At 32.2% G+C, this 22,323-nt stretch overlaps 2 protein-coding genes across 2 annotated transcripts; both read right to left on the bottom strand.

The window, feature by feature from the left end:
* LOC109725438 (alpha-humulene synthase-like) lies at positions 2,609-4,943 on the bottom strand. Its single transcript, XM_020254628.1, has 4 exons — positions 4,815-4,943; positions 3,954-4,206; positions 3,100-3,472; positions 2,609-2,841 (listed from the first exon to the last, which is right to left on the bottom strand). Exons 1-4 carry the CDS (start codon positions 4,926-4,928, stop codon positions 2,619-2,621), a joined length of 963 nt encoding a protein of 320 aa, XP_020110217.1. The 5' UTR covers positions 4,929-4,943; the 3' UTR covers positions 2,609-2,618.
* LOC109725576 (alpha-humulene synthase-like) lies at positions 15,495-20,926 on the bottom strand. The gene is made up of 7 exons (XM_020254816.1): positions 20,800-20,926; positions 19,589-19,881; positions 18,802-19,206; positions 18,383-18,601; positions 18,161-18,195; positions 17,803-18,074; positions 15,495-16,049 (listed from the first exon to the last, which is right to left on the bottom strand). Exons 1-7 carry the CDS (start codon positions 20,911-20,913, stop codon positions 15,699-15,701), a joined length of 1,689 nt encoding a protein of 562 aa, XP_020110405.1. The 5' UTR covers positions 20,914-20,926; the 3' UTR covers positions 15,495-15,698.

The raw sequence follows: 22,323 nt of genomic DNA, 5'->3' as shown, positions 1-22,323 counted from the left end.
AAATTAAAATTTTAGATCAAAGTATTGATTCTTGTTTTATATGGTATAAAGGAATTTTTAAGTCAAAATTTCACGTGATTTGATATATTTCTAACACCCGTTAACATGCCGACCGGGCTCAGACCGCGTTAAAAATTATTGATTTTATGAGCACCCTTCGAATCATAGGCATTGATATCGAAAAACCACAATTATTTTCTAGACATATCATCCTATTTTGTGAGATTTTTATTTTCAGCCGTTGATTTTGAGCCCCTTCGATCACTCGGCAAATGACATCGAAAAATCACAAAATTTATTTTCTATATACTTCAAATACTCTAGATCAAGTCTAACGGAGCCGATCGTCGATTCGAAAGTCCGAACATCGAAAACAAAGTAGAAGCACGAAGGCCTCCGTGCTTCCATAAGTATCCTAGCCGCACTATATATATATGGAGAGAGAGAGAGAGTAGGTCTTGTGTGTTATTAAGAGCACGGAGACTTCCGTGCTTCTAAGCCTTTTTCAATGATAGAGTTTTTGAATCGATGATAGCCTCCATTAGACTTGATCTACCGTATTTGAAATATCTAGAAAATAAATTTTGTGATTTTTCGACATCATTTACCTAGCGATCGAAAGGATTCAAAATCAATAATTTTTAATGGTTGGTGTATAAGGTTTGCAAGTTTAACGGTGTAGTAGTATTTAAATCGGATTAAATTTTGATAGAAAATTCTTTATACCATATACAACAAGATTAATATTTCTGATTGAAAATTTTAGTGCTACACATAACTTTTTGTGAGATTTTTATTTTCAACCGTTAATTTTGAGTCCTTTCGATCACTAGATAAATAATACTGAAAAAGCACAAAACTTATTTTCTAAATAATTCAAATACGTTAGATAAAATCTAATGGAGCCGATCGTCGATTCAGAAGTTCCATCATCGAAAACAGCTTATGATACAAATATTATTAGTATACTGAATTTATAGTATCTCTTTCTGTTTCAGGGTTATATGTATGCCAATTGCATAAGGTTGTATAATCAGAAGATTTAGGGGCAGATGTGAACTCGATATGGGATAGATGGAAAGGAAGGAAAGGGACACAACCTAAGCACACTGACCTAAATGGATTAATAGCCTGTTGGTGGGTTCTTTGGAAGATAAGGAACGGAGCGATCTTCAAGAAGACACAGCATGATCCTTTCATTGGAATTTTTAAGATTAAACAACTGACGAGTCTGTGGGAGAAGCTGCGCACTGTGGAGAGACTTTAATGTATTTTTAATTTTTGATTTTTTTATCTTTATTTTTATTTTTTGGCTAAATTACAGAAAACCCTCCTATCAAAGTCCACTTTTTCACTTTCCCCACTTGTCATTTAAAAACCTACACTTTGCCCCCTTTATAAAATGAAAAATGAGCACAAGAGGGTTACGGTGTGAAAAATGACCATTTTGCCCTTTGCCATTTTCGTCTTCTCCCTCATCCTCCTCATCCGCGGACTCGATCGGCCGCGGTTCGCCCCTCGATCGGCCGCAATTTCTCTCCATTTTCTTCTCCATATGCTCCTTTTCTCCTCCTACACCCTCGTCACCCCTCGACAGTACGAAGGAAATCGCGGTGGGCGTGGATAGAGAGGTGGCAACGGCAGCAAGGGCGAAGTCGAGGAGGCGGAGGCGGGCGAGGGGGTGGTTGTGGGCGCAGACGGAGATGTGGGCGAGAGCGAGGCAGTGGAGGAGGGCGAGGCGGCGGCGAGGCGGCAAGGCGGAAGAAGCAAACCAACATGGAAGAGGGCGGAGGGGTATTTTTGGCATAAAAAAATATTTTATAACGAAAACCTAATGGATCGCTAACGGCAGGGAGTGAAGTACACATTTTTCATTGTACAATGGGGCAAAGTGTAGGTTTTTAAATGACAAGGGGGGAAAGTAAAAAAGCGGGTTTTGACAGGAAGGTTTTCTGTAATTGAGCCTTATTTTTATTTTATTTTATTTTATTTTTTATTTTATTTTATTTTATTTTATTTTTTTATCACCACTCCCGAGGCCTGTGTTGCTTTACCCATGTAGCTTAGTTTACATCCTGATTGAATGAAGCGGGTAGCATGCTACTTTTTTCTCAAAAAAAAAAAAAATCATTCAGACCATCTTCACACAAGGTTGGTGATCCAGCTTGTTGTTCATGAGTTAACTCGTGTTTGGCTCAAAATGAGTTTGAGATCGATCGCTCATATAATAAACGAGCCGAGCATGTGCAGAATTTTTCCGCTCGAAATCTTAATGAGCAGAATATGATTTGGGATTAGCTCGTGTGTGTTTGACTTGATATAGCTTGTGTTTGGATTTTATGCCAACACAAATGAAGCGACCTATATTTTTTAAATTCTAATTATATAATTAATATTCTAATATCTATTTTTTTTTTTCAACTTTTCATCTAATAGTAGAGCTGACAATCTAACTCGTGAGCCCGCCCTTATTCGGCTCATTGATAACCCTATATTTACATGGGCCATAGGCAAAAAATTAGGCATATGTTTAACTTATAGTATATATAAAAATGAAAAAAAAAGAATGGTTTCCTCAAACCTACTCAAAGCTTGAAAAATTGTTCGAGTCATATATACTACCTTTGTATTGCATCGGTGAGCAGTCGACACTCCTCCAAAGTGCCGTAGACATCATAAGTATCATCTAAAATGCAAACAAATGATACCACCTTTGTGGCTATCATGCGTGCACGAGAATAATGAGGCTCAAAATATACTCCTAAAATCCAGAAGTAGAGTTCGACGATTCTATCCCGTACATAACATAATTTATCTTTGAGTTCTAAATCTTTCCACCACCTGCAATATCATGAATATATTTAATTAACATCTATAGATTGCATATATTTAATTAACATCTAATCTTGAATGAAAATATGGCATTATGAAGCCCTTCTGCATCAAAAATACAAATATAAAACTAAAGAAAATTTTACTTAAATTCGTTCACAGGATTTTTAATAATTACGAGGATCAGAGCAAGGATTGCAAAAAAGAGTTACGGTATGTATCGAAAATTCATTGGCTCTTGCAAGAGAGAGAATAGATGCAACTTACAAAGAGATACTCTTGAGCTCTTCACAATGAAGAGATTGCAACAAATTAAAATCAAATTTTGCAATCTCAAATATAGTATCATCCCTTTTATCCTCCATCTCGTAGTCGGATATGTAATATCTCGTCTCTAGCCTCTTCACGCTCCTCGACAATGGCGTCACAAGTGCGCGCGATACTTGGTTCGCTAGTGGAGGTTTCAAGTTATTTGCTATAGATTCCAAGTGAATTCTCGCAAATGAAATGGCTTCTTCGAGTATGTTCTCGCCACGAGTTCCGAGATAAGCCGCATTATATAGGCTCAATAAGCCCCTAGGATCATTCCTTAAGGTTTCAGTGAAATTCCCTTTGTCATCTTTGAACTTGGTAAACTCATCTGTACAAGCAATTCAATTCTGATCATTGATAATACTCCCTTTAATTTCAAGATAGAATAGCATGTGAGATAGACTTAATTACAATCATTCTTTAATTTCTTCTCACTTATTTGTTTATAATGTTAGCATAGCATTAAACGTCCAAGATAGGAAGAATATATAGATATTACTTGTCCTTTTATCTTAATACTTTTGAGTAACCATTAATGTAATATTTTTGTCCGAAATTATAATTGTGTACTCGGAAAGTTAGAAAGTGTCGTGTATAGAAATAATAATGCTCTAACTACAAACTGTTTCATGGGCACGTGAAATAAGAGAACAATCAAATTTGAAAACATACTATTTAAGTCAATTATATTCTAACATATTTAATATTTATGTCAATTACTTTGTATGGAAAAGGTCCATGCATCTTAATTTGTGAGTGGGATGATCCAAAACTACTATCAATCAAATGTGTGATAATAATTAAATTACCTGCAGAGACACGAAATCCATGCTGTCTAAGCAACCGAAATCGGAGAGCAACTTCATGAAGATCGAAGCATTCTAACTCCGAATTGTAGAGGCGGTCTAATGCCTCGTCGATCTCCTCTTCAAAGTGATAGTCTATTCCGAGATGTTGTATTGCGTCAATCAAACTCATACCTTCATGTAAATCAGTAGTACTATGTAGTTTTTTCTTTACTTCTGCCTTCAATTCTTTAACTTTCTGCTCCATCCATGACTTCTGTATTATTCATGGAATTAAAAAGTCACTACGATATATAGTATATATGAGATTTAAACCATAAATCTCCTGAAAAAATAAATAAAACAACTGCTGTACTTTAAAATTTAAGCTGATAGAGAATGATATTTAAATGTGACTTGGACTTAAGATTTTTTGATAGGCCAGTGACTTAGACTTAAATTATATGTGAGGAAATCAATTATGCTAGATGCCTGGCGTGATAGGCCCACGACTTGGATTTAAATTAATGAGAGAAAATCAATTAATCTAGGAGACTGGCGTGATTCGAATTCAAAAACCTCCTGCTCCGGTACCGTAAAAAAATAAATGAAACAATCGCTATACTCTAAAAGTTTAAGCGGGTAGAGAACGGTATTTTTATATTTTTTTATTTAACAATTCCCTTTCTTTTTCTGGTTAGCATTTATAGTAGTTTCTTAAACTGAATTTAGTTAGTTTCGTTATTCTAAATCTTGTTAATCTATAAACCAGAGTTGGAGGAATTTATAGCTAGCTAGTAACTCTCTTGTAGCTATGTTGCTTGTTCTCATAAAAAATTTTTTAAAAAAAGGCAAAATAATAGAAAAAATTTAACATATTCATGCCTGTTGTGAAGAAAATGTTGGGTTGCAGGTAACGAAATAATCACCCCAAAGCGAGGGGTGATACTCTCCAGATTTGCGCCCAACTTTTTCGGGATTAAACTTACTATTCTCCATCCACACTCTCCTCGCAATCCCACAAAAGTAGTGCTGATGTTTTATAAAATAAAACAACTTTTTAAGAATGCCTAATACAAAGCGTAACACTCGCACATATTTATAGGGTTGAGTCGGGGTTTGATGAAGGGTACCTTAACACAAATTATCTTGGAACGTCCAATCACAGTACCACGTGTGTATATCTGCGGTAGAATACATTAGCTAGATAAGATAAATAATGGTGTAATTGTACGTTTTTTTTTTTTTTTAGAGAAATAATTGTACGTTTGGTTCTCAAACTAGTAGGCGAATGACACTACGGTTGTCAAAGTTTAACTTGATGTAATTTCTGTCACTTTTTTACTAAGTATTGATATATCACTAATACGAAAGTGATATATTAGTATTGTGATTGATTGTACGCTAATAATTAAGATGACAAATTAATTTCGTATAAATAATGTGTTAACATTTAGTCAATTAAATTGGACGTTAACACTCATTACTTGTAATAATTATAAAAATTTGAGCTATAAATTATAATAAATTAAAATTTAAGAACCAAAATGTCATCCAAATTTTTAGTTTGAGGGCTAAACGTAGAATATATATTCTAAATAATAGAGCAAAACTATCGGTAAATCCCAAAGTGCGGTGTACATCTTACAGCTACGCCATCCAAAAATCATTAATTCTCTATTTGACGCATCAACTTTTTTAAAAAATTTTTACTAAAAATTATTTGAATTTTTGTAAATCCTAGAACAGAGAGTGTAAGATCTATACTCTCTTTTGGAATGTACAAATAAAATTTCTCTAAAAAATAAAATAATACTATCAATACACCTCAAAAGTGGAATATATATCATCACTCCACCAAAGGGCCATTAAGAAGACTCCTTAAAGAACTCCCCGAGGAGTGCCCAAGAATGCCGAGTCCTTCCCGTCCACGTTATGCGTGTGCATATAAACTAGTTAATGAAATTCCTTTTTAACTATATTCTATACTTTCTTAAATCAATATAGAGTGAACTACTATCACAATAGGGATGTAAATGGGGTTGATCTGGCAATGGGATGGTCCCCACGTACCCCAGTTTTCTTGGTTGATTAGGATAGATTTAGAAGGGATTAATTTTTATTTTATTTATTATTCTCACTTATCATTCTACTGGGGATGGGTCTGAGTGGAAGCGAGTTTTTGACGGATCAGGATAGATCAAAGGAAGAACAGGCTACCTACCTCCCACTTCATTTTTTGGTGAATTGAGACAGTTTCAGGATAAATTGTTTTTTATTTTTCTTATTTCTGATCATGTCCCTAACAAACATGTTGTATTTGAAGCAACGACTATTCACGCTGCGAATGCAAGAATTGACGAATCTACACTACATCTGAACAAATTCAATAAAGTGGTGGTCCATGTTGAGGTTCAGCGCATTTTTAGTTTGCTGCCGTATATAAAAAATTAGACTTAACGATCATATTTTTTTATTTTTTTTTAATCATAAGATTCAATTGTAAAACAGGTAGAAAAATAATACTATATTTTGGCCGAAGTTATGTTAAAATTTATACCTATTTTTTAAATGTACTTTTAGCATTTTACCTCCATCAATTATATTGTTGTGTGGAAGTGATTGTTCTGAACCACATATTCATTCAAGGGTTATATATTCCGAAAAGGACACTAATATCAACCAACAAATTAAGCACGTGAAAATTACCCTTATAATAGGTGTAGCGAATATAGTCTACTTGATTGATTGAATATTGGTTGGATTTAGCACGCTTGAGTTGTCAATAATAATTCTTATCTCGTTAATATCGCTGCTTGTTTAGAACGGACTAATTACAGATCTCAACCTAGATTTTAGTTTGCTCTTTATCTGAACTAGACTCCCTAAAGTGTTTACAAATATAGCTAATATAACGATCTGACCCGCTAATAATAATAACTCATTGGGTACAAATCGATCACTAGCCCGAAATGTTTATACCTAGTTATTATTATTAGAATCCATGGTCTCTATGGTGCTTGTAAGTTTTCCGCTATTAGATCGACCCTTTTGACCATTTCTACCCGTAAGATTATACAATTCAAACAACCAACCACTCAATCCTAGGGCAACTATTTATTCTAACCGCACATCCCTTAATTCAAGGCCGAAGACACACAAGCATCTATGACTTGGTACTTTCAAAAGCATAGGAGCTTAATTATATATATATGAGTGCGTCTGGTATGCTTCTGAAAGCACGGAGCGCTCCGTGCTTTCAAGTCGTTTTCGATATTCGGACTTTCGAATCGACGATCAGCTCCATTAGACTTGATCAAGAGTATTTGAAGTATCTAGAAAATAAATTTTGTGATTTTTCAATATCATTTGCCTAATGATCGAAGGGGTTCAAAATCAACGGCTGAAAATAAAAATCTTACAAAATATGATGATATGATATTAAAATTTTAGATCAAAGTTATTGATCTTGTTTTATATAGTATAAAGAATTTTCTATCAAAATTTCACTTGATTTGAATATTTCTACACCGTTAAACTTGCAAACGGCTCACCATGGCCATTAAAATTATTGATTTTGAGCCCTTTCGATCACTAGGCAAATGATATCGAAAAATCACAAAATTTATTTTCTAGGTACTTCAAATACTTTAGATCAATTCTAACGGAGCCGATCGTCGATTCGAAAGTCCGAACTGAAAACGACTTGGAAATAAGGAAGGCTCCGTGCTTCCAAAAGATACATCACTCATATATATATATATATATATATATATATAGTTGAGCTAGAATACTATCGATAGCAAATCAGCTCTTTTGCCATCCATTTGTTTTCGATGATGGAGCCTCCAAATTGATGATCGGCACCGTTGAACATGATCTATACCATTTGAAGTATTTAGAAATCAAATTTCATACATTGCGATATTGTTCTCTTATCCATCGAGTGGACATAAAAATGAACGGCTAAAAATAAATATTCTCAAAAAAAATGATGATAGGAGTCTTGTATTCAAGATCAAAAGTATTGATATTGTTTTAAATAGTTTAAAAAATTTTCTAACAAAAATTCAATTGATTTGAATATCTTTACACCGTTAAACAAGAAAATGACTCATATCGACCATTAAAATTATAAATTTTGAAACCCTTTAATTATTAAGCAAATGATGTCGAAAAAATTTGAAATTTGATTTCTAAACACTTCAAGTGATATAGATCATATTCAACGATGCTGATTGTCGATTTGGAGGCTTCATTATCGAAAACAAATCGGTGGCAAAAAAATCCGTTTGCTATCGATAGTATTCTAGCTCAACTCTATATATATATATATATATATATATATATATATATATATATATATATATATTGCATCTGTGTTATTATTTTGGTGGTATATTGTAGCGCCAAGAAAGTAGTAGCTTCTTTGGCGTGTACAGGCTGAGGTATGATTGCTTCAATAGTACAGCTGAGGTGGAAGAGCCATGCAAAATAGAGAGCTAGGCTTGGACACGTGTTCACGTTTGCATAGAGAGAGAATAAAGGAAATCTTCTAGATTTATAGAAGACAACAGTAGGATGGAAAAGATTCAGAAAGAAAACTTCAGTTAAAAATACTCTGTATAAATGAAGAATAGTAAGTTGTAATTCTTCTTTTAGTTAGTAAATTTTATTTTATCGATATTTTGTGTTTGACTTTTTCTCTTTTTTATGGTTGTGCCAGCTTTTATTGAGCAGTCAAGTTTATGGTAAAAATTTGATTTGACATTTCAGTGCAAATCCTAATAATTAGTATCAGAGCTAGTACCGGGTCAATAGCACTCAGTGAAAAAGCAAGTTGTGGATTATCAAAATTTGGAATCAAAGCGAGTACTAGATTCCGAACAATTGGTACTAGAGCTTAAGATTATCGATCTTCAAGAGAGATTGACAGAGATGGCTACAAAATTCAAAATTAAGAAGTTCGGTGTTAAGAAAAAATTTGGTTTGTGGTAGATTAAAGTTCGAGAGGTTCTGGCACAATATGATTTGGATCAGACAATGAACATTAAAGAGGCGAAGTCGGTAGGGGTCACGGATACGACATGAAAAAAAAAAAAATAGAGCAGAAAGTGTTGAGTACGCTTCATCTATTGTTAAAAGAAAAGGCACTTTGCAACGCAGTTGGTGAGTCAACACCTATGAAGTTGTGGAAGAAATTGAAGGATCTGTATATAAAAAGTCCCTGACAAAAATGCTGCATTTGAAACAACAACTGTTCACGCTACAGATGCAAGAAGTGACGAATCTACACTAGCATCTGAGCAAGTTCGATAAAGTGGTGGTCCACGTTGAGATTCAGCACACTTTTAGTCTGCTAAATATAAAAAATTAGACTTAACTATCATATATTTTTATTTTTATTTAATCATAAGACTCAATCGTAAAACAGGTAGAAAAATAATATTATTTTTTGGCTGAAGTTATTTAAAATTTATATATATTTTTTAAATGTACTTATAGCATTGTACCTCCACCAATTATATTGTTGTGTGGAAGTGATTGTTCCGAACCACATGTTCCTTCAAGGGTCATATATTTGGAGAAGGACACTAATATCAATCAACAAATTAAGCATGTGAAAATTGCCCTTAGAATAGGTGCAGCGAATCTAGTCTACCTGATTGATTGAATATTGGTTTTTAGCACAATTGCCTTGTCAATAATAATTCTTATCTCGTTAATATCGCTGCTTGTTTAAAATGGACTAATTATTGATCTAGACTTAGATTTTAAAAAAAAAATTGAGATTTACGTAGTTCAACATTTACCTTATATTCACGAGAATAGCAAAATATATATTCCGATATACAAAAAATTAAAAAAAACACAATTTTTTTTTTGTGTCTTTTCTAAATTGAAAAAAGAAAACAAAAGCTTTATGGTGAAATATAGATTTTTTGTTTTAATTCTAATAAATAGCTGCAAAAAAATAACAGGAAAAAAAAAACTTTTTGCAAAATCCATTGTCAGGAACCTCAGCTTTTCTATTTGCTGCAACTCCTTTCGTACCTTCTTTGATTTTGCCATCTATGACGTGACGTACGCTCCATGTATATTATAAATTTCGATTTGGAATCCAACACAAATATCTTGTAGTACTAGGATGCCCACTAATAAAAATAAGATTTTATTATTCTTTTTTTTTAAATTTCATAAACCGGTTTCATGTGAACGAAAAAAAATGCATAAAGTTTATATAACAATTTCTGCACCGTATTTTTTTTTTTTAATTTCATCCAGTAATAGCCATGCAAATTAGCTAAATTTCGATAGTGTCTAAATATGATTCCTCCTTAAAAATAAATATTTCAAAAGTGGCTCGCCAAGTCGAAATCTTATTGACATAAAGTCAAAACTGTCATCTCTGCGAAAGCCCGCGATGCTTTCTGATGTTTGTATTCATTTTGATAATTATATAAGCACAAGACCCACCAACTAAAAGATAACCAAATAAAAATAGATAATTATTTATATGCCTCTGAATATTTTTGAAATATCTTATTTATTCTCATTTTATTTTTTGTTTCAAAGATACTGTTAAATATAAAAATGTTTAAGCACCGTTCTCTAACAGCTTAAGCTTTTAGAGTACAACGATTGTTTCACAGCGTATCAGAGCAGGAAGTCCTGAGTTCGAGTCATGTCAGACTCCTAACATATTAATTTTCTCCCATTTAATTCAAGCCCACGCCATAGGCCGACTAAAAAGTCTCGAGCCCAGACGTGAGGGAGAGTGTTAAATATAATGTTTAAACACCGTTGTTTAACAGCTTAAGCTTTTAGAGTACAACGGTTGTTTCACATGGTATCAGAGCAGGAGGTCCTGAGTTCGAGTCACGTCAGGCTCCTAGCATATTAATTTCATCCCATTTAATTCAAGCCCATGTCATGAGCCGATTAAAAAGTCTCGAGCCCAGACGTGAGGGAGAGTGTTAAATATAAAAAATGTTTAAACAACGTTCTCTAACAGCTTAAGCTTTTAGAGTACAACGGTTGTTTCACATGGTATCAGAGCAGGAGGTCCTGAGTTTGAGTCATGCCAGGCTCCTAACATATTAATTTTCTCCTATTTAATTCAAGCCCACGTCATGGGCGGACTAAAAAGTCTCGAGCCCAGACATAAGGGGGAGTATTAAATATAATGGTCGACTAAAAAGTCTCGAGCCCAAACGTGAAGAAGAATATTAAATATAATATTTAAACACCGTTCTTTAACATCTTAAATTTTTAGAGTACAACGGTTATTTCACATTACATATATTTTCTCCGTTATTCAAAAATACCTTCACTGTTAGTATTCTTTAATTTATTTTTAGTTAAATTCGAATTAAATTTCTCTTCCTCTTCGTCCAAAATCGTTCGTCCCCAAACTCCTCCTGCGGCCACCGTCCGCCACCCACTTAATTAGAAGAGTGCTTATGGTCATGAATTTTGTCCGTACCTAATCGGATTCCGAACCAGACCCAAATTTGAATTAATTTTATATTATATAATATATACGAATGCCCGATTTATATTTAAATTTATAATTTTAAAAATCTAAATCTTAATATAATATATATATTTTCACTGCCCTACGGGATTCGAACTGTAGGCTCCGTACATACGTGTCTGTAAATTAAGTAAAGCAAAGTAGAAATTGATAGGTTCGCGAATCCACCCTGGATTATTTTGGCTCAATATATTAGTTGGATTCAGCGAGTCGCAATCCTTATCATTTTAATATAGGGAAAACTTCAAAAACCCTCATGTAATTTCATAGTTTCTCACTTCACCCCCCTGTAGTTTAAAATGTATCAATTTATCTACTTGTGGTTTTATTTTTTTCTTTTTTTTATTAATTTTATTATTTTTTTTCCTTAAATCAGTGATAAAGTTAAAATTAAAGAGTACTAAAGTGAATATTTGATAAATCTAGATGGGTATCTGAAATTTTTTGTATATAATTTAACAAAATATTAAAGAAAAAGCTACCGAAAAGATAAAAATAAAACTACAGGGAGACAAATTGATACACTTTAAATCACAGAAGGGCAAAGTGAGAAAATACGAAACCACAGGAGGGTTTTTTAAAGTTTTCCCTTTAATATATCTGACGCAATCGTTGCCGTGTTTGAGACGAAACATATTCAAGGATCGACAAAATAGATGAAAAAATATCTTCTAAAACGAAAGATGGCTATTATTTCTCTAGAAAAAACTATTTTCACAAAAATCCTAATCAGCTTTTATATAAAAACTGTCACCTAAGTACAAAAAAATGAAATTAAATTAAATATAAAAATTCTATGGTCAAAAAATAAATAGTAATCACTATTTATATACTATTATATAACAGTATCCTAATTGAACTATACGTATAGAGAGAGAACTAGGTTTGTGTGCTTTCGAAAGTGCCAAACTTTCGTACTTATAAGTTAATTACTTTTGATGAAACTAAAGGTGTCAGAGTTCAAAACCCAATAACTTTCAAAAGAGAGATGGTGGTACATCATGCAAAGACTTGGTTAATTTCGTTATGTGTATAATCCTTGAGACACAATTTTCATCGTTTATTTATACCTATATATTATTTCTTATAAAATTTGTCATATGGCAGGTTTTTATTTTTACCCTTGCCTTCTCTCTTCTTTTCATTTCCTGATGCTTCGCCTTCCCACTTCCCATCTCCGCCCGATGCTTCGTCTTCTCACCCGCTCATTTTTCAATTAATATATTCACATGGTCTATTGTCATCTAAATAAATTATTTTCACAAAAAAAAAGTAAAATAAGATCTCTTCATATTCTTTTTTCATATTATTTATATTTATTGATATTTTATGGCAAATTAAAAAATTTTAAAATTTTTACTTTATCAATCTTCTGTCTTTTATAGTATTAGTCCGACACAATGCATGGGTAACTTCACTAGTATAACAAAAAGAGTTGTGGGTTCTACATACATGTCGCACAGTTTGGAGGGGTAGGGGTTGGGTGGGTTTTTTTTTAAATTTTTGTTTGTTATTTTTCTTTTTCCATGCTATCTCTCTCCACTAATTTGGACGGTGGAATTAGGCCTAATTTTTTTTTTAATCGAATCTAATTCTTCTCTTTCTTATTCTAAAAATTTAAAAATATATAATATTTTATCTATATATCTATATAATAACATAATGAATTGTGGCTTCTACATACGTGGCACTTTTTTGGAGAGATGAGGTTCGGGCTGAGGTTTTTTATTTTTCAATTTTTGTTTTCTATTTTTATTTTTGTCTCCTATCTCTGTCCACTAATTTGGACCGCCGGATTGTGCCTAATTTTTTAATTCAATCTAATTCTTCTCTTTCTTATTCTAAAAATTTAAAATATATAATATTTTTTACAGTCTTTAAATAGTTTAGATTGTATGTATTAAATATAAATTTTAATTTTATAATATTAATTACCTAAATATAAATTATATAATAAAAAATGAAAAAGAGATTGTTGGAATATAAGTCAATTACGTATTTTAATAAATTTAATTGCGAGAATTGTATAAAATATATTAACTAAATCTGTAAAACTAAAAGCATTCAAATTTTAAAATCAAGTAACATTGACTGACTCAAATCTAATATATTAAAAGGTTGGATAATAAAAGCAAAATCTTAAAAGACTGAATAACTGATTCTAAAAGATCCATTGTTTAGAAAATTCTATATATTTTTTACTTTGATTTTAATTCAAACTTCAATACTATATTAATAGTCTNATTCTAAAAGATCCATTGTTTAGAAAATTCTATATATTTTTTACTTTGATTTTAATTCAAACTTCAATACTATATTTATAGTCTGATGAACGATCAACATCACATTTAAAATCTTGTACAATATTCAAAATATGATTAGTCAACTTTTAATTTTAACAAATAGGCATTTTAAAATTTATTATATAGTTTAACATATTCTTTCATCGAATGAAATTATTAATTAAACAAAATCGATCGACTCTCAACTCTACTTCGTCTGGAATAAAAATAAACATAAAAGAGGTAAATTATACTTTTGATCCTCAAATCATAAGACGCATGACACTTTTAGTCCTCGAATTTTAATGCGTTATAATATCTAGCTCAAACTATGAGACACGTAATACTTTACTACTCAAACTTTAATTAGTTACAATTTCTCACTCTAACTATGAGGCATATATATAACATTTTAGTTCTCAATTTTTACTATTGCTACAAATATAGTTTATTATTCTTATAATTTTTGTCCTTATTTTTTTATCCTTCTTATGCTTTTGTTCTTATATTTTTACTGTAGCAGTTGTTTCTTCTTCAGATTCTTTTCTTTTTATTCTTTTTTATTCTTTGACTATTATTTTTTTGTTGTTTCTTTTATTTTCAGCCTTATTTATTTATTTATTTATTTTTTACAAAATCGATCCGCCACAATATATGCGCGTGTGCCTACGTACACTAGTATATATAGTTATTTTAAGTACATAACTAGGAAAACAAATATAGTTTAGCATCTAGATCCGATTGAGTAAACAACTAAGAACTTAAATTACATTCCAGCCAAGAAGTTCATTCACATCCGTAGTTTTAGAAAGATACATCATGACAATCTAATCATAAAAGACTTTAGTTTCATTATTTCTTATTCATTAGATCGCTATCACGAAATTAAACCAACCATTTTCTTAAGTGATATGTAAACCTGCACGAAGATTAATACCTGCCTACTTTTATTCAGATTGATTAGTAGACAGAAATACTCGACATCAAGCACTCAAATAGCGATCGGCTGCACGAACAATAACGAGATGAATTCTTTAAGATAAGGAGAGTTTGTGAACCCATCCAAATTCTTGTATATTATTTCCATCACTCGAGTGAAATTAGCAACTCGTTCGATAAGAGGCATCGGAACATCAGTTGGCTTCAGGATCGCTTGGTTTATCGTTTTCCATGCATCTTCAATCATGGAGCGAATTTTTGCAACGACTACTTCCTTGGTTGTATTGTGTTCTTTCATGTAGCTCTCCAATGTAGAGGCACAGTGCCCTCTCTTTTTTTCATGCTGAAGAAAGAAAAAAATTATTAGAGCATCAAACATCGTAATAAAGTATTAATTAGAACAGATCATAAAACTTGTAGCGTGAACGTATATATGTAATCGAAGGATGGAGAGAGATCATGAGACGTGTTGTTTTGAGTAGAGTTATCTAGAACATATAAAAATAGAGTTATTCGGAGATTTATCTCAAATAGCATTCAAGTTGAACTACCGCTTTCGGAAGGGAAACTCAATTCGGAAGGGAAGCTCTAGAGTATTTCAATTATCGAGAAGCATGTGAAGGCCTACAATTCGTAGAGATAGATCTGTTGGCTATGTATTATTGGCTAAAATTGATTTAAATTCTGCCAGTAAATATAGGTCTAGGATATTAATGAGTTGAGTTGAGTGAGCTAAATAAGTTTTTTCCTTTTTTTTGAGAGAGAGATAGGTAGCACGCTACCCGCTTCATTTATTTTATTTAGAAATAAACTTAGCTAGAAATGTGAATCAACTGGGATTCGAACTTGGGTCTCGGGTACCAACCATCAAGCCCTTTGCCACTTGCTCTAGGAACGGTCAGTCATGCAATAAACCTAACGACGAGAAGCCCAATAGCAGACTTAACGTCCCAATGGGATGAATCAGGTTGAAGCTTATGATGAATGTGTTCTTTTTATCAGTATGTAATTTTAGAATAATTGATTAGGGCTTACCATCCGTAAGATCGGGAGAGATTGAGAAATGAGAGAGAGAGAGATTTGATTTGTTACCTCAGATGAAGTGATGTCATCCATAAGTCGAGATACAAGGGCTGAAGCTCTAACTGCTTCTGGTATGCTAAGAACCCACTCAAATGCCTCCTTTGTTGCAACATTACCCATGCCGACGAAGCAGGCACAAATCAACATTGGATAAGCCGTGGAAATTATCGAAGTTTGCAAATGTTCTTCGAATGTCGGTGTGTAATCATGCGCATACCATTCGGTCTCATTGTGATAAACTTTTGCCACACTTTTGTACTGAAACCGCGAAAACAATAATTAACGCCCTTATTAATCTAATTTCTGATATTAGAAAAAAAAATTAAAAAAAAGGATATTCGGAGATTCAATTGAATATTATATGTTGGTGATGTAGTCAACTTAAGACTTGGTTGAGATTAAATGTGCAAATTGGAAATGTAAGTATTAGTGTTACAAAATAGTAGTCGTGCATAGGGGTGGAACTGGGCCCGGCTTGGGTCGGGTAATACTATGCCCAAGCCCGGCCCAAAAGAAAATGTTGGGCTTCAGGTCGGGCTTTTACCTTATTTTTTTGAAAATTAAGGCCCGGTCCAAGCTGAAGCCCAAGCCCAATGCCCAATACCTACCGGGCTTTGTGGAGGCCCAATTTATGTATTTATCATATAATAACTAATCAGCTATATACAATAATATGTATCATATATTTCTTCATAGATATGTATAATTAATTAATTATATATAATAATACTAGTTAATATATCTGAATATGGAACTAAATATTTTGTTAGTATATAATATATCCTCATATATATAAATATATATCATTAATAACAATATATACTATATATATATATATATAGAGTCCGGCTACTATGCTATCGGTAGCATAGAGCGCTCCGTGCTATCTAGTTGTTTTCGATGATGCGGCTTCCAAATTGACGATCGGCTCCGTTAGACTTGATCTACACTATTGAAAGTACTTGGAAACTAAATTTCAGATTTTTTCGACATCATTTGATTAGTGATCAAAAGATCTCAAAATTAACAATTTTAATGGCCGATGTGGTGTGTTTGTGAGTTTAACGGTGTAAAACAATCCAAATGCGATGAAAATTTTATAGAAAATTCTTTTCACTATTTAGAGTAAGATCAGTATATCTGATCTTGAATTAAAATCTTTTATCATCATTTTTCATGAGATTTTTATTTTCAGCCATTCAATTTTAGACTATTTGTTTGATAGATAAATGATATTAAAAAATTATGAAATTTAGTTTCTAAATGCTTTTAATAGTGTAGATCAAGTCTAACGGAGCCGATCGTCGATTTGAAAGCTGCATCATCGAAAACAACTTGGTAGCACAGAGCGCTCCGTGCTACCGATAGTATAGTAACCTAGTTCTATATATATATATATAATAATTAATATATCGGATTTTTGGGTCGGACTTGGACATGCCTAAATAGGCCCAAAATTTTTTCGGGCCTAAATTTTTAAGCCCGGCCTGAACCCAAAGTTATATTTTTAATACTCAAATCCCTACCCGAAAATGGCCCATTGGGTGAAGCCTTGTTTAGGCCTGGGCCCAGTTCCACCCCTAGTCGTGCAGCATATTTTTACACCACATTGAATAGAATTATCAAGAAATATTTATCCATTTAAAGACCTAGTCTATGGCTTTAGCTATGCTATTGAAGTTACACTTGCAATATAATCAACAATGAAGCTCTCAATTATTTGCTTTTATTTTTTATGTCAACTAATACAGATATATATATAGAGAGTCCGGCTACTATACTTTTGTAAGTATTGACTCCTTATATTCATAAGTTTTTGACTCTCAAATTTATTCTATTGATCATTTCCACCCGTTAGATCATACTAATCAACCAACTACCCACTCAACCTTAGGGCACCACTATCATTCTAAGCGGGGACCACCATCATCTTAACCACACATTTCATCAATTAACGGTTAAAAATTTATTAGTACAAGGGGTTTTATTCTCATAAGAGTATAGTAACCCCGGCCAGGCCTAAAATTAGTCAAAGAGAGATGAAAAAAATTACCATTTCCCTAAGATAAGAAACGCGGTACTTGTCTTCAAGTGCAAGCTCATCCTCGAATTCTTCGAAGGTGCTGATTAATTTGTGGAAGTAATCTTTTAAATATGTAGGTAGCTGATCAATAGCCTCCATATCCCACCTGCATATAGATGCCTCTTTCATTCGGGACTTATTAGTAAAATAAAACATACATAATCCTTCAATTGTCAGATGTACTAGTATTTTCAGTAAACTATCTTTATATTTTTCCATTCCTTTATTTTACTTATTTCATTCCATTTTTATTTTGACATGCAACAGTGTTTCAAATAAGCCAATTCACATAATAAAGGAAAATAACTAAAGTCATCTTTAATAATTATATATATAGGCATGCTAAAGGCATAATATATATACAATTAAGCTTACTTATTAAAGCTAATTAATATATGAAAAAATAATGGACAGTTTCATCAACCTAGCAAAGACTCAGGAAATTAACTGAATTTAACAATCAAAATGAAAAGCGAGTACCAAAATAAAAGGTGGAGTAACAATCAAAATAAAAAGTCATATATACAACCTCTGTATTGCATCGGTAAGCGCTCGACACTCCTCCAAAGTGGCGTAGACATCATAAGTATCATCTAAAATGCATGTGAGTACTATCACCTTTGTTGCTATCATGCGTGCATGAGAATAATCGGGCTCGAAACATACTCCTGAAATCCAAAAGTAGAGTTCGACTATTCTGTCCCGCAGATAACATAGTTTATCTTTGAGTCCTAAATCATTCCACCATCTGCAATTTGAATCCTTATACATTTACTTACATGTACAATGCATCAATTTACTATCAAATCCATATCAGTTTAGAGCATTATGAAGTCTGATTGCAGCAAAGTAGAGCCATACAATCTAAGAAAGTTTTTATCTTAAGAATTTAAGTAGTTATAGGGAAAAATTCATTGGTTTTTCCTATAAAGGGCACATGCAACTTACATGGAGATATTCTTGAGCTCCTCACAATGAAGGGACTGCACCAAATTGAAGTCTAACTTCGCAAGCTCAAGGATAGCATCGTCGCGTTTATCCTCCATCTCATAGTCGGATATGTAATACCTTGCCTCAAGTCTCTTCAATCTCCTTTGCAACGGTGTCACAAGAGCGCGCGATACTTCGTTTGCTAGTGGAGGTTTCAAGTCCTTTGCTTTAGATTCCAAGTGAATTCTTGAAAATGAAATCGCTTCGTCGAGTATCTTCTCGACATGAATTCCGAGATAAGCCGCATTATAGAGACTCAACAAGCCCCTTGGATCATTACTTAAGGTTTTGGCGAAATTTCCCTTGTCATCTTTGAACTTGTTAAACTCATCTGTGTAAACACTCCAATTGTGATTATTGATACTTCATTCCAGCAGAGACTAAACATGTAAGATAGACTTAATTCTACGATTTTTCTTTCTTTTTCCTCAAAATCTCATTCATAATTGTTGTTCCTTTTATCGTAATACTTTGAGTAGGCATCGTAATATTTTTTGTCCTTAATTGTAATTGTATACTAAGAAAGATTGAATGTGCAAAGTATAGTAAGAATAACGCTATATCCACATATAGGCATGTGAGATAAGAGACCAATCAACTTTGTAGATTTATGTGTTCCATAGATATCCACATACACTATTTAAATTAATTATTGCTCAAAGGATGTGGGTATATCATTTCTCATATAGTAGTTGTATTTTAAAAATTGAAATTATAAAAATATATACTTCATGCATCTAAATGCGAGTAGGATGATCCAAAAGCATCAACCAAATGTGTAACAATAATTGGAAATCCTTGTTGTCTAAGCAATCGAAAACGGAGAGCAACTTCGTGAAGAGCAAAGCTTTTTAACTCGGTATTGTAGAGGTGATCCAGTGCCTCGTCGATCTCCTTTGTGAAGTGATAATCTATTCCGAGGTGTTGGATTGCATCTATCAAACTCATACTTTCATGCAAATCACTAGTAGTATGCAGCTTTTTCTTTACTTCGTCCTTCAACTCTTCTGCTCTCTGCTTCATCCATGATTTAGATTTCTGCATGTATAATTCGCACAATTAGAATGTGATTAGTTTGAGAATATAAAATTGGAATTTAAAGTATGAAACTCATGTTTTTTTCATTCTTTCTATTGGTGAATATCCTCACGTATCTTTTTACTAAATTTAGTTAGTTCTATAATTCTAATCTTTTCAATCTAGAGAAATTAAAGACTATTTCCACGAAAAATTATTATTTTGAAAGTTGCATAAATGAAAACTTGATAGAATATATATTATTGTACCACTAAAAAAAATAGAGAATAGGACATAATATTACATGAAGCTTCTACATACCATACAACACTTTTTATCAGCTGTACAAGCCTAGATGTTCTAGAAATCAAGATCAGATACAATACAAGTTTGGTTAAATAATTGTAATACACAACAGTAATAAGAGAAAAATATTATAAATCCTTGTAACACTCGATTATATTTAGTCATTTGAACCTTCAAATTTTTGAAAAATTCAACATGAAATGCACATCTATTTTAATTAGTTTTCTAGCCCCAGTGTCTGTGAAATTTTTTAACTAATTATATATGCATTACGGTCAATTGGCTGGCCTTTAAAATTTATGTTTACCATTAATTTATTTAGATTGGTAAGATAAATTTACAAGTTATTAATTTGAACTTAATATAAATGTCTACTGGTAAGAAAATTAAAGCTAATAAAATTAAAATTAGACATGTGGCTGATTTAAATAAACTGAAATTAAGTTTATATTTTTTTTTATTTTGTTAATTTTATATGTATACATGCATAGATAGCACAATCAATATAGTTAGACATAATCTACACTTATTTAAATATTTAGAAATCAAATTTTACGATTTTCCATATATGCTTGCTATCCTCAAAAGAAAAAGAAAAATAAAACAAAAATATAAAATATAATTTATGCATACCTGTTTCGCATAAAATGTTGGATTATTGGTAATAAAATAATCACCCCAAAGTGAGGGGTGATACTCTCCGGATTTGCGCCCAACTTTCTCAGGATTAAACTTACTATTCTCCATCCTCGCTCTCCTTATAATCCCACAAAAATGGTGCTTAATTAATGCCTTTTATAAATAAAAATGAAAATTAACTTTTTTAAGACCTTGATACACCCTCAACTATATATATAGAGTTCATGCATGAACGAGTGAAATTACCATGCACTCCTTCATATGTACTTGCAGATTTTTTCTTTCTTCTTATTCTTTGTTTGTACTTTAAGATAAGCTTAAAACTGCTACGGAATATTTAAAATGATTCGTACAATAAAAGCGTACAAAATGACTTAGTTAGAGATTTTGTTTTTATTTTGTTTGGTTTTTAGAAAGAAATGTAGAACGTTACTCGCTTCGCTCATTTTTTTTAGAAATAAACTTAGCTAGAAATGTGAAGCAATTAGATTTCAAATTTAGGACCTCAGTACCAACCTCCAAGCCCTTTATCAGTTGTGCTAGGGACGGTTGGTGTTAGAGATTAATTAATTAATGCACCTTTGATGTTTCTTCCACATGAATCATGAATGTTCATAAAATGGCCCACTTATTAAGTGGAATTTAAAAAATAAAATAAAAATTATATGAATTTTTAATCATTAAATTAGACACCTGATCACTCCAAATTTTAAAATTTTTATATAGTAATTAGCAATTACATAAGGATTAAGGGCTTATTTGGTTTACTTATTTTAAACTCTAAAATCAGAATGAAATTTATTGATTCTAATATTTATTATTTGTCGTACACATTTAAGTGGATTCTATTCTCATTCCACTCTGAAATCGGAATTTGGCCTAAGCTAGTAGGGTGTCAACGAGCCAAACACGAGCGAGCTAGGGTCGGCTCATTAAAGTATCAAGCCAAAAAATTTGGCTCGTATTCAGCTCGTTTACTAATGAGTCGAACACGCGCCCAATACGAGCTGACTTATAAATAAGAATTTAAAAAGATTGGAAAGAAATATATATATATAGAATTAGGCTACTATACTATCTATAGTACCGAGCTTCGGTACTATAGTGTTTGTTTTCGATCTTAGGGCGTTCAAATCAATGATCCATATCGTTAAATATGATCTAGGGTATATGAATTTCTTAGAAATAAAATTTTAGTTTTTTTCGATATCTTTTACTTAGTAAATAAATCATATCAAAATGGACGGTGGAAATTGAATAATCTTTAAAATTTGAGCATAGGACTTTTAAATTCAAGATCAAGAATATTAACCTTAATCTATATAGTTTAAAGTATTTTCTATCAAAATTTGAAGAAATTTAGATTCTTCTACACCGTTAAACTCCAAACTCGTCATAATAAGTCTGTGAAAATTGACAATTTGAAATAATTTTGAATCATAAAGTAAACTTTGTCGAAAAAATATAAAGTTTTACTTCTAGAACATTTAAAATACGCAGTCAAGACTTTTAACGGTG

This window comes from Ananas comosus, linkage group 20 (genome assembly GCF_001540865.1).
Source record: "Ananas comosus cultivar F153 linkage group 20, ASM154086v1, whole genome shotgun sequence".
Taxonomy (NCBI): Eukaryota; Viridiplantae; Streptophyta; class Magnoliopsida; order Poales; family Bromeliaceae; genus Ananas; species Ananas comosus.
The sequence above is the reverse complement of the archived record's forward strand: the minus strand, read 5'-3'. Positions and strand labels throughout refer to the sequence as shown.